We start from the raw sequence: 14,099 nt of genomic DNA on the forward strand, positions 1-14,099 counted from the left end.
GAAATACAGCAGTGCTGCCTACTTAGAATGGCCTCAAATGCACCTCTGTTACGTACCAGAATGTGTCTTAAAAACCCGGCTTAAAAACCGTTGAAGCGAGACCAATGAAATTTTCATAGAAATTAGAACATGAAATGAGCTCCTGTATATTGAGAGTGCTACCACATTTTGGAATAAATTTAGTCTGTCAGAGGATTTTTTTTTTGGGGGGGACGCGTTGTATCACTAGGGAGTTTTCTCTCCGCGACGCACAACGTCAAATGACAATGAACAGCTACAAGGTCTTTGTCGAAAATTGGAGAACCGGAACAGCAGTTTCGTCCCAATTTTAAAATTGCAAATATGTCGTTTGTCTAGAGAGAGTCCAGGACGAAACTGTCGTTTTGATTAATCATTTTTTTTACAAAGGCTTCTTGGTTGTTCATTATCATAAAGGGCATTTGACAATATGTTTTCCGTATTCTTGAATCCGCCGTGCAACATGAGCGAATACTCGCGTAATGTCTAATCACGGACTGCTTCTGCAGCTAATTGACGGGGACCGGTGACACCACATAATGATTCTGCGTCATTTGCTCTGACAGTGCATAGGCAGATCTGGACTATATAGAGTTAGGATGGTAATAAGGTTTTCTTGTTCAGATAATATTAAATTAGGGTTTAATTAGCTTTAGTGGAGGCTTTAGAGGTTAGTTTTGAGTTTGGCTTAAGGTGCAGATTATCCATCTGAGCGATTGTCGCCAGAGCAAAATGGAACCCGGTGACCAACATAGAATCAAAGTAGACAAAATCAGATGCAATTTTTGTCACGTGTTTGTGAATTCATGAACTAACCAATGAATGTCCATCTTTTTGTAGGTCCATGGGTTAAATATACATCGATTCGATTTTGGGTGCTGGTTTTTTTATGAAGGCTTAATTTTCTAATAAAGCATGCAAAAAAAAATCATGTACTGACATATCAACACACCCAATCCATTGGACATTCTCTATGTTACTTTGTTTTCTTCTTAGTCAGAGCCCCTTAGTTATTGCCAACGCATACAAGTTACAGTAGTTTAGAGTATAACTGACATGGCAGATCTTAATGGTAATTGTCAGAGTCTAAGCTAAAATTATAGGAAGCCGTAAATGTAAATATATATATATATATAAATAGTTTTTACATTGTTGATTTAATTCTTGTGTGTGTTGTTTCTCATACTTCAAGAGTGAATTTGTATCACATTTGACCATCCATGGATAAAGCAAAGCTGCAGATTTACCGGCGTTCAGAATACGGGCCCGTCACAAATAAAACACATCAAACAAGGAACAACATGAGCTTGATTGTAGGTATCTGAGAATTTTATTTACATGACTTTCATATAAAATACTTGGTAATTATGATTTTTTTTTATCATCAGCATTCATAAGATAAGTAACAGTCTTACAAAGCAACATTAATTACATCTTTATGTACAAATAATTTCTCAGTGTTAATTTATGTATTTATAACATCATGAATATTACGAAAGAATTTATTTTCTATTGTCATTAACGAATATGGTGAAATCAAAGTTCTAAAATAATTGAAAAATACACATGCTCACATCAAGCAATAAGGACCCTTTTTTAAACCAAATATTTTTGTTGTAGTTACAATGAATCTTTTTTATATTAAGTAATCAGAAATTACTGATCTGTCTTAATAATAATTTCAATCTAATACCGTGTGAACACTCAGGCGGGCTCAAACGTAATAATTTAATTGGATGCACATGAATTATGTCTATACCTTCTGCTATTTTCTAAGATTAGTCTAGGTGCGATTTGTAATTAATTTAACAAAATATTTCGGGAAACAAGTCTGAAAAAGTTATTTTCAAATCACGCTACCCTCGCAGTTAAGTAATGTTATTCTAGGTTACATAAATTGACCAATACGACTTGACCCTTTTGGGGGCGTTTTTATTAGAAAATTACCTTGATTACATTGACATGATTGAGTTATAGGGCACTACCAGTTCACTTGCTGACACTTGAATTAGCAGCAGTAATTCGACCAACTCGTTATCAACTGGTTATCAAGTGAACATGATTTGAAACAGTTTGTCTGATGAACATAGGATGTACATGATGATTTGTTTTCTGTACAACATTACATTATCATTTTTGAAAGCACAATTATGTGTATATAAATCTTAAAAGACTTAATGTATATATTGTTTTACTACGCATTACAAATCGGACGCATCCGAGTACTTACATGAGAGTTTGATATTTGTATCCCTACATATGCAATAAACCAAATTTCCTCTGGTTGAGGCGCCACATATTAAAAATAACTTCCTTCCCACTACATAAACAGTGACATGCAATTATTTTAATATTTTGAAATCATGTACTATGTATATTATCTTTCTGTGTTTATAACCAATGGAAGAAGGACAGAAGGCTAATTGCGAAAGTTATTTAGTTAACAAATTTCTGCCCTGGCATGCCAGTGGTTAATTTCTATATTTCTATATGCTTTGTATCATCTTCATTTCCAAAATAAATAATAATAATATGTTTATATATCAGAATTAATAATACTGTATGTACAAATATATTATACAAAGCTAACAGAAATAATCAATTTTACACGTCACTAAAATAAAAATGGAGCTAATTAGAACCTTGAGAGAAATAGTTCTCATAAGATTCGCTTTGATTTTTTTTCGAACAACGATTGTTTTCTGCACCAAAGAACACATTTTAGTATAAGACTTCCTTTTCTGTTTTTTTTTAGTTCAACATATTGGAAACTGGAAAGTTCTAATCGGCTCAAATTTTTTCTTCTCAAAGTGCATGAATACATAGTCTATAATTATCGTTCAGGTAGAATATACCTGCAACATATTACATACACATTTCACAAATATTCCTTCATCTCGCGTCCGACTGACTAATGATCGCCGTTTCGTCTTCTCTATTTGTTCATGTGTACTCAACTGGCATCTAAAAGACAAATGAAAAATAAAATAGAAAAGTAATTGAGTATGATTACAAGTAAGAACAAAACAGGGGTAACCCAAGTCATATAACATGGATCGTTTCAGTTACGGCAGGGACACTATAAAAAGGGGAGACACATTCGAGATAAAGCCCCATTCCCCACTAATAATTACCCAAAAGGAGAATGATCGGGACATATTTTGGTATAATTACAGGTCACATAAGGGTAATATGGAACTGGGGGATAATAGCTCAACCGATTCCCATTTCCTGGTCAAATATTTTTGTACAGCGAAGGGTAGGGGTCGTTTCCCACATAGATTGATCCAGATTTAGATTTTGTAGTTTGCTAAAGACTACAGATTGTCATATATTGTGGTCGTGGCATGTAAAAAAAAAAAAAAAAAAAATGGGGGGGGGGGGGCTTTGAAAATGATTCATCCGATTGACCCACGTGTGTAGACTGCAGTACGGCGAGAGGAAATTATAAAGTGAGATCCCTTCCACCATGCCAACGTGAAGACTTTGGGCAGGCTTACGCAATGTGTGTTTGTGTGTGTGTGTGTTGGGGGGGGGGTCTCTTTAAATTTAAAAACCATTTGTTAATATGAATTCAAATGTCAATTTCAATCGAGAGAGACGTCTTTGTAAACTCCTATATAGATTGAGCTTCTTCGTGGTTTGCATTCTTGAATTTTTCCATATTAATGTGTAATGATGGCCCAGCGCGTGGCCAAGCGCGTTAAGCTCTTTCTGTATGCCGAAAGGCGGATATTCCTTAAGATTTTAAATCAAGATATTCAGAACCAGTATTGCTGTGCCAGTTAATGTTCAATGACAAAAAAGACGACTGTATATAAGGTGGCGTTTTCAAATTCGGGCTCTGTGTTACTGTGTTCTTGACATAACTCATTTCTCCTGATTTAATTGTGAATGAATTATCCATAGCTCTAATAGACTCTGCATTCTCATGCCTGTTCACAATAAAAAAACAAAGTTATGGAGATAGAATTTCAGTGATGGGAATCTGATTTTGTCCATAGAGAGTCATGTAAAAATCATGATAATGGGAACAAAAATAAAGTTTTTCGTTTGATCATAAAATGAACCCTCGTAATTTTTTCAAAAACAAAATAATACTTAAAATATGACATGCGTAAAAATAACTATTCTACAGATTATTATTGGTAGGCCCTTACATCTAGCTCAATTTTTGTTAAAGGGGGTTAGATTCTGACAATGTAATAATTTCAAACCTTAAATTATTTATGATCACTAGTATAAGGTTTTTGCTTTATAAAGACATACGCACCGGGCAAAGATTCGAATCCTCAAACTCTCGAATGAGAGTTAAGCAAATGAACCCCTATGCCTCGGCGGTACTCGGGACATCAGTTGTAAGTGAGACTGTGGTCAGAATGGATGTAGTTGATTCGTTAGGTGATGGAGTGGCAGTCGCACTCGCTGCTTCTAATGCTGTTGGAAAGAATAGTAAATAAACTCTGCTTCAACACGCTATCTAAATAATATCAATTTCCGTTCAGATATTTCATGCTGCATTCATATTGCATATTGATATAAAATTTTGGCGGAAAACGTGCAATACAAGAAGCTTTTGATTTTCTTTTAAACAAGGATCAAAGAACAGAGGATTGGAGTAGGGTTAATTAATATAGCAACCATGCGACTTTTTGAGGTAAAGGATGAAAGAAATAAACTTTATTTTGGGCTAAAATGAAAGTTAGTGTTATTCTTAAAAAAAGTAGCTAGGTTGATGCTTTTTTTTTAACCCAATGCATTTCAGCAAAACAAAGATCATGGATGGAGAGAGTGACCGGATTTAAAGAAATGAAGTGAATTAAATTATTAATTCATAACTATTCTTTCTGCTCCTTCCCTCAGCTTCTCTTACCCACTTTTTATAGGGCATTAAAATGCAAGTGATCATTAATTATTGTGCATTGAAAACGGGGTAGAAAATAGTATACGCCACGATTTCCTTAAAAATGATGTTACTGGGGTTGGGGGTGCTATGACTCATTCACACTGTCAAATAAACTCAAAACCGAAAATACCGCCACAACGACATGCCAACTGGGTTGTATACTGGGTTGTTTGGTTTATTGGCGGTTTATGTTTTTATTCCGCCAGTGTGACCGAGAAGCTGTACAACCATGCCGACCACACTCACATAATACAAGCGATATAGGGTTTTATTTTTAAAGAAATGAAAACATATATTCTCGAGCGCAGATGCAGCCTATGCTCCTTCAATAGGAAGCGGACGTCAAATATGAGATCATGGAAGAACTATATTTAAATGGTATTAAGATAGAGATCGAGAAAGGATTTCTCTTGTTTTCTGGTACGCATATTCAAAGTCTTATTCCATATTCGAACAAATCGCACAATGGGTACGAGAACAAGAATAAGGATACTCAATTACAACATGTAAAGTTAAATGAAATTTAGCCTCTAATTCAAAAAAGCTATTGGTAAGCTGTAAAATGCGGGGCGGGCGGGTGGGGGGGGGGGGTAAATGGATAGTTTACATGCAGAAATGACCCCTCGGAACAAACCATTTTTCATCATCATCGGACAAAAGTGTTCACAAAAAAATCAATAATTCGGTAACTATGAAAAATTTGTATTTCATGCGACTCTAAAGTGTCAATGCAGATGGGTTCACAGGGGCGGATCCAGCTTTCGCCAATAGGGGGGGGGGCGAAAAATATTTTCATTAACATTTTTCTCGATTGGCCGCTATAATCTGATTTTTTTTCAAGGGGTAGTCCTAACTAAAGACTACAGTTTTAAGTATATGTTAGTTTTTATTGTTATAAACAAGAAAGGGTAGCTCATGTGGTCTTAATATATAATGCGAGCGCGAAGCGCGAGCTCAAATTCTTTGATATTTATGTCCTTAGACCTGAAGATTCTGAGGAGATTTTATAATCATGAAAAAAAGATAAGTATCCAACTAAACAATGCGAGCGCGAAGCGCGAGCCGAAATTTTATGATAGTAACATGAAAAGGGACTCAATTATGACTGTTTTCTTAGTGATTAATAGAGAGGATACAAGTATCACCAATTAAATGAGAGTGCGAAGCGCGAGCTCAAAATTTTTGATATTCCGACCTGAAAACTGGAAAAGTCTAAGCGCGTTTTTATTTAGATAAAGAACAAGCTGTGTGTCTCAAACAATTAAATGCGAGCGCGAAGCACGAGCTTAATTTTTTGATATACTGACATGATAAAGGAGCATTTTGACAAATTTGGGTAAGAATTTCCAAAGAGGATAGGTAACTCACAAATCAAACAATGCGAGCGCGCAGCGCGAGGTGAACATTTTGATATATACAGTGCGTCCTACAAAAAACGAAACCGAGATTCATCGATGAATTATCATAACTTAATTACAAATACAATAGACAAATTACCTACCATTGTATAGCTTAGAATATCCTCTTTCATCTGAAATTACTTAGATTATATCTAATTCACGCATGAGTGAGCAAAAACAATTTGAAGAGGGGATACCAAAAAGTAATTTGGCGGGCTGTATCTGGGTTTCAAAAAGAAAACCACATTTTTAGAAAGTTCAATATCTGCTCTTTAATTTGATACCTCAATTACAGAAAATGGTCAAGAAATGAAACAGTTCTGGTTATTTGAAATAAGGCTTGAATTTCAATAATTTCATAAAATGAAGAGGTTTTACAGGCTAGCGTTCAAACTCACTCGAAACTCCGTTTTGTTGACGATCAGCCATGCATTAAGTCTTTTATTAACCATGCGATAGCTTCTGTGGGAAACCGGTGAAAACACGTTTATTTAATGAAATTATGGAAATACAAGCATCGTTTCGAGGGAGCATAACTTTTTTACTTCTTGGCCATTTTTTGTGATTAAGGTATCAAATAAAAGAGCAGATATTGACCTTTGTAGGCATGTGATTTCTTTTTTTGAAATTCAGATACCCCCCGCCAAATGAGTTTTTGGTATCCTTTCTTCAAATTGTTTTTTCTCACTCATGCGTGAATAAGGAATAATCAAAGTAATATCAGATGAAAGATGAGATTCTAAGCTTTACATTGGTAGGTCATTTGTCTATTTTATTTGTGATTAAGTTATGATAAATCATCGCTTAATCTCGGTTTCGTTTTTTTCTGGGACGCACTGTATAAACAATTTCTGTAAATCAAACAAAATGATGAAAGCTTGATGTGCGAGCTAAAATATTGTGTGCAAATTGATTTCAGAACTGGATATATAAGTGCCATGTAATCCTCTTGAATGGGATTCACTACACAGGCAATGCGAGCGCGAAGCGCGAGCGAAAAATGGACTATATAAAGTCTATTTTCCAATTCTTCCCCTCACTTTTTTCTTGTTTCTTTTCGGGGTCGGGCCGGCCGTTACGAGGCTGTAAATTACACATCATGGGCATGATATACCTCTTTCTTACTTTTCTTTCTGTTTTTCATAGTTTCTATCAAGTTAAAGAGTACATTTTTTCTGCAGGTTGTCAAAAAATAGGGGGGGGGGGCGGGGCCGGCTCGGCCCCCTCCTGGATCCGCGCCTGGTTCAGAGTGTAGCTGACAATAAAAATCGCGGCTGAATTGCAGGATTGACATCAAGGCAGCACTGCAGTACTGACTGCAAGGCAGCACTGCAGGATTGACTTCAAGGCAGCACTGCAGGATTGACTTCAAGGCAGCACTATACAGGACTGACTTCAAGGCAGCACCGCAGTATTGACTTCAAGGCAGCACTGCAGGACTGACTTCAAGGCAGCACTACAGAACTGACTTCAAGGCAGCACTACAGGACTGACTTCAAGACAGCACTGCATGATTGACTTCAAGGCAGCACTGCAGGACTGACTTCAAGGCAGCACTGCAGGATTGACTTCAAGGCAGCACTGCAGGATTGACTTCAAGGCAGCACCAGGATACTTTGATAGGGGCGTGGATAAATTTATGAATATGCTTGAAGACATGAATAAACGTTTTGTCTTGGGATTTATTTTACAATTTCTAATATTTTACTATAATTGTCGTCAACCTAATTCAGCGGAGCAACCAATTGTCCAGAGACTGAAGCTTTTGGTTTAATTATGGTAGAGACGATTCATAGTTTGCCATAATTATTGTAATTCATCTCGGTGTTTGTGAAACACATCCAACGTTGATGTTGTATATGGTTTGGAATATTACATAGATTAATTTAACATGTAAGGTGAATAAGAAACTGGTAGAGGCCCATACCTGCTAAACACTCTTGACAAGTCATCCATATGAATCGGACCAATGCTCCTGTTTCACAAGGACTTGCCAGGCATTCTCTCATTTGAAGAGCACGGACTCTACCACCAGCACACGGGGTGAAACAATTGAGCACTCTCCAATCAGTTAATGCTGTAATTTAGGGGAGAAAAGGATCACTATATTTTTCATAATATTACAAAAATTTTGAAGTGTGACCAGTGCAAAATGGCGTCTTGCATGCCCATGTCAAAAACTATTTAGATTACAGCTGAAAAGGAAAGACAGCTCATGATAGGACCAGGCCTACTGCGAAATTTCGGGCTCCAATCCCGCTTAGAAACGATGTCTTCAATCAAAATACACCGTGAGCCTAAGATACATTTACATCATTTATATATCACCTCGTTTGGTTTTCAAAACCAGTAACGCGGGAACAGAAGACGTAACGTGTTTCATTATAATATAAGTCTACTTATAAAATATAGACCAATTTATATAGTTTTTTTTATTTTCTATATGTGCCGAAATTGGCTATTGGCTATATTTGGCTGGTCATGTGAAATGTTTTTGTCCACAAGCTATATAGCAAATCTAGAATCGTCACCCAAACATTTTTTTTTTAAATACAAATTTTCAACCACCTAAAAGAGATATTTTGTAATCTTCATGCTTATTGCCTAAGGCTTATCACCCTGTTCCTATAGCTTTTACCATGGGACTAAGAGTGCAAAGCGTCAGGGCGAAAAAAAATATTATTGAATGTCTATTTCATTTGGAACTCAATTGAGGAGTCCTATACATGTATAGGCCTACATATCACAAATTATTTGGGCATGATGATTGCAGAAGGGGACATGGCATAATATCATCACACAAGTGCACAAATTTCGTTTCCTGATGAGAAGAAGCATATTCATTGTCACTCAAATATGATAAGATTAATTTAAAATTCGATTTTAATTGAATTCGATTTCCTTATCATCTGAAAACAAAATATTCGCCTATCGACCAAAATCCAAAACTGGTGGCTATTGGTTTACTCAAATCATTGATTTTGAAAATACAATACGAATTAAATAATCAAGAAAATGCAATTAGTGATTTATTCAATGTTTAAGGCTGATTAAAGCACAAATATGCTAATAATTTAATGACATTTTGAAGTTGATATCTAAATAAAACAATGGCAAATCTTTTCACTTATTTAACGAGCTCCCTAGAATTTTAATCAACATATTCATTTGCTTTACATGACGTGTTTGTTAACAGATGTATGCGCTTTTCCATAACATGTCCACTGGCGGATCCAGGGGGGGGGGGAAAGCCGGTCCGTGACCCCCCCCCCCCCCCTTTGAGAGGCAAAATCAAAATTTGTGATGTAAAATGCCGTTAAATCAGAAGTGTGCCCCACCCCCTTCGAAAGTGAAGACTTTTTTTTTTTTGCTTGTCATTTTTCCTCGGGAAAATGTGTCCCCCTTTTGGAAAATCCTGGATCCGCCCCTGAACATGTCCTATTAAAGCTTTATACAGCTCCCGTAACAGGGAGGGTGTATATATGTGTATGTGTGGGGGTGCTACTATTATTTCTTACGTGTTAATGTGGTTGAGCAGGACTGTAAATTACATGTTCTCGTCTCAGTTGAACCACTAGGAAGAGTTCGTGTTTGAGTTCCATCTCCACAAGTAACAGAGCATGTACTCCACTGGCTTTGCGTTGGTGAGGCTGTAAAAAAAAGGACCGGAAAAATGTTACAAAAATTATGCAAATACTTCATGAAATTGTTTAATATGTGTTGAGGAATCGATTAACACGGTTATGGACATGTATAAGACGCGCTTGCCGGGTGTCTGCAGTTAGTGGGTTGAAAACATAATTTAAAGATAAATGGTATAACGATTTGAAAATGAGTTCAAATAAAATGACCAATTGTCTGTATGTGTACCAAGAAATCGCGGAGGTGATCGTGTATTTTCAGAGAAATTAGCAAAGCTAAAATGAAATTTCGGCTCGATGTCGGGTCTTTTACAAGGAATAAGAAGAAATAATAATGTACTGTCCAATATTTCCTTTCCTGTGTTGGTGATCTTCAAAGTTATCGTTTTTCAGCTAAAATACATTTCACGATTTAACAAAGTTCAGTTAATGAAATTGTACCTTATCTAAATCTACGATGGTAGTTGACAAACCTTGGTTTGACAGATTATCTCATCAAATTATTATTTGTTCAACTTCACTTTTATTTATCTTTAAATTGTCTCCTCTTGTAGGTCCATAAAAAAACATGGATAAAATGCTATTTGTTTTGGAAATTCATTTCCAGTGACCACAAGTTTGGAACATTTGATTATTATTTCCTAGATTATCAGAATAGTTGTCCAGATTTGAACTTTTAGCCCGTAATTCACACCACTTCCTTTTGGGAATTCGTTTAAAATGAAAAAAAAAATCAAAAACTTGTCTTGTTCTCCTTTTTTCCTAGCTTGGTGGCTCAGGGGTAGAGCGCTCGCTTCATGAGCGGGAAGTCATGCATGATTTTGATTCCAGACCAATTCACCACGCTTGGCCCGCCAACAAAGTTGGCTAATTACGCTACTGTTTAGAGCAGAAGAGGCTGAATAACATGCTATGCTGGTCCCGCTGATCATACTGTTAGAGCTGTTTTGTGATTTAAATTCTTACCCTGGGTTATAACACAATATCGTTATCATTATCATAACAACACCAATTCAGTTTGTTCATTAAATTGCATTGAGTGCAAGGTTGTTTTTACAAGTACAAAAGTTTTGTTTGATAATTATTATACCATGTATACCTTATGAAGCTTTATTGGTGCCTACAAAGTCAAAAAGATTTCCGGCTACACACATAAAACGGGAACTGATTTATCATATGACTCAAAACTTACTTTGCATGTGAGGAATTTCAATGGGAACATTAATTCCCTCATTCCGATGTAGTTAATTCCCCTAAACAAAAAAAAAAGGAAGTGAGCTGGTGACCTTATTTTCATTTGGCTCTGAAAAACACAAAGCAGCGTACATGACGATATGAAGATAGTGTTTCAAAAGTTTATAAGTTTTCAAGACAGGTATATAGGCATTAAATCTTGCACGACCAATAGTTTACACTCGTCTAGACCGGTATGATATTTTCAAAAACACGCAATAGCATTCATAACGTTTCTTGTTTATTTCTGATATATCTCTGAAACATTAATACTTCCCCTCTTCTATCTTTTTTTTTCTTGCACTTTGAAACCTTTTTTTTACAAAGCGCATTACAACTATTACATATCTTAGATATACATAATATGTATATTATGCATTATTGTTCATACTTAACTCAATTAAAGTTTAGAGTCTATTTGGAAATACCACATGAGGTCGATCAGGCGCGAAATATTTGCTTGTATTACTGGTTACCGAAAGATATAAAGACGTGTATATATTATGCAAGCATTTTGATAAGGTGTGAGATGATTTAAATTAAAATCCATCACATAAAGAATTATCATAAAATCGATACAACACTATTTTGTTTTAATATATGCAGAAAGAAATGAGACAAGCTATCCTTGCAAAGTATGAATACATGAGCATACATTGCTTAAAATGTCACCAATACATTGCCATGATCCTCATAATCATCATTCTTTACTATTATTATTTTTAATATCACCACTATCAGAAGCAACAGCAGCAATATTAACGCAATGACGATAGTATTGGATAAATTGTTTAACACAGGGCTTATCTACCACATTACTAGTTCTACGACTTCTACTATATACTGTTTTGTAATGTACTCTTCAAGGTAGTACATCATTGTGAAATTAGAGCAAAGAAACTCACTCCTGTTAAGTTCATCACCTCAAAACTATACACAAAAGATGATAAATCTGTCATGTGCAACATTCCTGTAAACATCGTGTTTTCTTTAGTCATAAATTATTTCGAAAGAGAACTTGAGACAGGCTGGTATTTGAATGAATTAAAGACCAATACTAAAGATATGGTAAGGCTAAATGCAAGCATTGCAACAGTGAATGATGCTGCATGGTTAATGAATACAAAGATAATATTCGACGGGTTAAACACATTAACTCCTATAGATTTATTTAAGTGAACGGTGAATTCTAACAAGCGTGCATCTTTTCCTGTTTAACCCCAAGAGTATCTAAAACAATGTGATCAATGAATTGCATTAGAGTTTCCTCGCTTGAGACTATCCCTATTGGACAGCCAAGCATATTTGATGACTAAGTTTACTCTAAACAATTTATGGTGTTTACAACAGTAATAGCCTTAGAACAGTTATATTAGTTAAGGGATATCATAATATGATAAAAATAATGAAAATGTAAATATTAAGAGAACAACACACCATGACAACATAGATTCCACAAGATGTGCGAGTTTTTGACTGGCATATTGCCTATGTAATTTACACATAATTATCGAGTTTTAATTACAATTATGATGGACTCGAGCATAGACGATTTTTGATGATTTTATCATTTAAGTTTGCCCATTGCACGATTTTTGCTATATTATTTTTTATTTTTTCTACTTCTAAATTATACACTTTGAATATATATATATATATATATACATGTATATATAATATGTGTAGGCCCATGTGTCTAAATTTCTTTATATAAATCTCTCTTTCTCAATACCACACATCTCAGTGACACTATGATAGTACTTACCGTATGATGAACAAACGATGAAAAATAAAAGAATTATAGACGTGACAACCCTTTTAGTTAATGCATCCATATTTGGTTTAGATCAAATCGGTCTCTTAGCCTTTAAAGATGGTAACGAGATCGAATACCCGTGAAATATATAGTTCCTGTTGTCCAAATAGGTGATATTATTCCAACGAGATAGAGTCAACAAACATTTTAATTTTCTTAATGGATGGAGTGGTGATCTTGGCTGTGATGGTAAACTTGTCTCCCGGATCGCGCTGATTTCCTATTGACTTGTTCGTTTTCATGCCACCGTTTTCAATTTATATAGGGAGCGATCTCATCAAGCGCATGTGACGTGCGGACGAATGAGTAGGCGGGTAATTTAGCGTGTAATTCATTCAACGAGGAAAAGAAAAGTCATTCAGAGTATTGACCAATGAAGTGAGGGTTTGATCATGCTGTTGTCAATGATCAGATGATTAGGGTTTTTACTCGAAATTTTCACAAATTCACCCATAGTATACACGAAATCCTTTAATTTCACTTTACAAAATACTAAAGTGTCCAAATGACGAGCTAGATAGCTTTGCTCCCTCGCATTTGAGTTTAAGAAAAAGTTTACGCGTCCTGCCGTCCCAGTTCTGCGTACGGTCAAGTATATACTCGATGGAAATGAGAAGTTTGTTGATTTATTATCAGATCAGTATATTCTTAGATATCCCTTTTTGCAATTATAAAATGTAATGCATGCAGTATTTTTATGTATATTTTTGTGACTCAGTGAAAATTCCTTTTACCATGGGTATTATTTTCTTCATGTTTTTTTATGTAATTATGTAATTGAACAATTTTGATAAGGTTCATGTTCAACCAATTATTAATTGTAACGTTTTATTGAATAAAAAATGAACAAAACCTATAAATGAATTGACTTGACTGCATTAGAGCGAAGCGAATGAGGAGAATAAGCTGCATTTACGAGGTATTTTTCTGTCTCTATCATTCATTTTATTTTACTACTCGCTAGATGGTTATACGATGTTCACAAATATTGATATTACGTCACTTAAGATGACTGAATTTATGAAGTTATCAATATGTTTCTTTGAAATACTTTATTCATTCAAATCATGGACATAGGTCCATGT

The 14,099-nt window shown here is 35.3% G+C and overlaps 1 protein-coding gene across 2 annotated transcripts; it reads right to left on the minus strand.

Moving 5' to 3' along the window:
- Window positions 1–1,325: 1,325 nt before the first annotated feature.
- Window positions 1,326–13,586, minus strand: LOC129257013 (isthmin-1-like). 2 transcript variants are annotated; one of them, XR_008584124.2, is made up of 5 exons: window positions 12,964–13,318; window positions 9,843–9,974; window positions 8,252–8,401; window positions 4,292–4,455; window positions 1,326–2,982 (listed from the first exon to the last, which is right to left on the minus strand). XR_008584124.2 is itself a non-coding variant. In XM_054895245.2 (4 exons), exons 1-4 carry the CDS (start codon window positions 13,031–13,033, stop codon window positions 2,972–2,974), a joined length of 363 nt encoding a protein of 120 aa, XP_054751220.2. In that variant the 5' UTR covers window positions 13,034–13,586; the 3' UTR covers window positions 1,326–2,971. The 2 variants fall into 2 exon arrangements, 1 of the variants encoding a protein (XP_054751220.2); XM_054895245.2 differs by lacking the exon at window positions 4,292–4,455 and having other exon boundaries at window positions 12,964–13,586.
- Between the last annotated feature and the right edge of the window lie 513 nt (window positions 13,587–14,099).

Source organism: Lytechinus pictus, chromosome 3 (genome assembly GCF_037042905.1).
Source record: "Lytechinus pictus isolate F3 Inbred chromosome 3, Lp3.0, whole genome shotgun sequence".
Taxonomy (NCBI): Eukaryota; Metazoa; Echinodermata; class Echinoidea; order Temnopleuroida; family Toxopneustidae; genus Lytechinus; species Lytechinus pictus.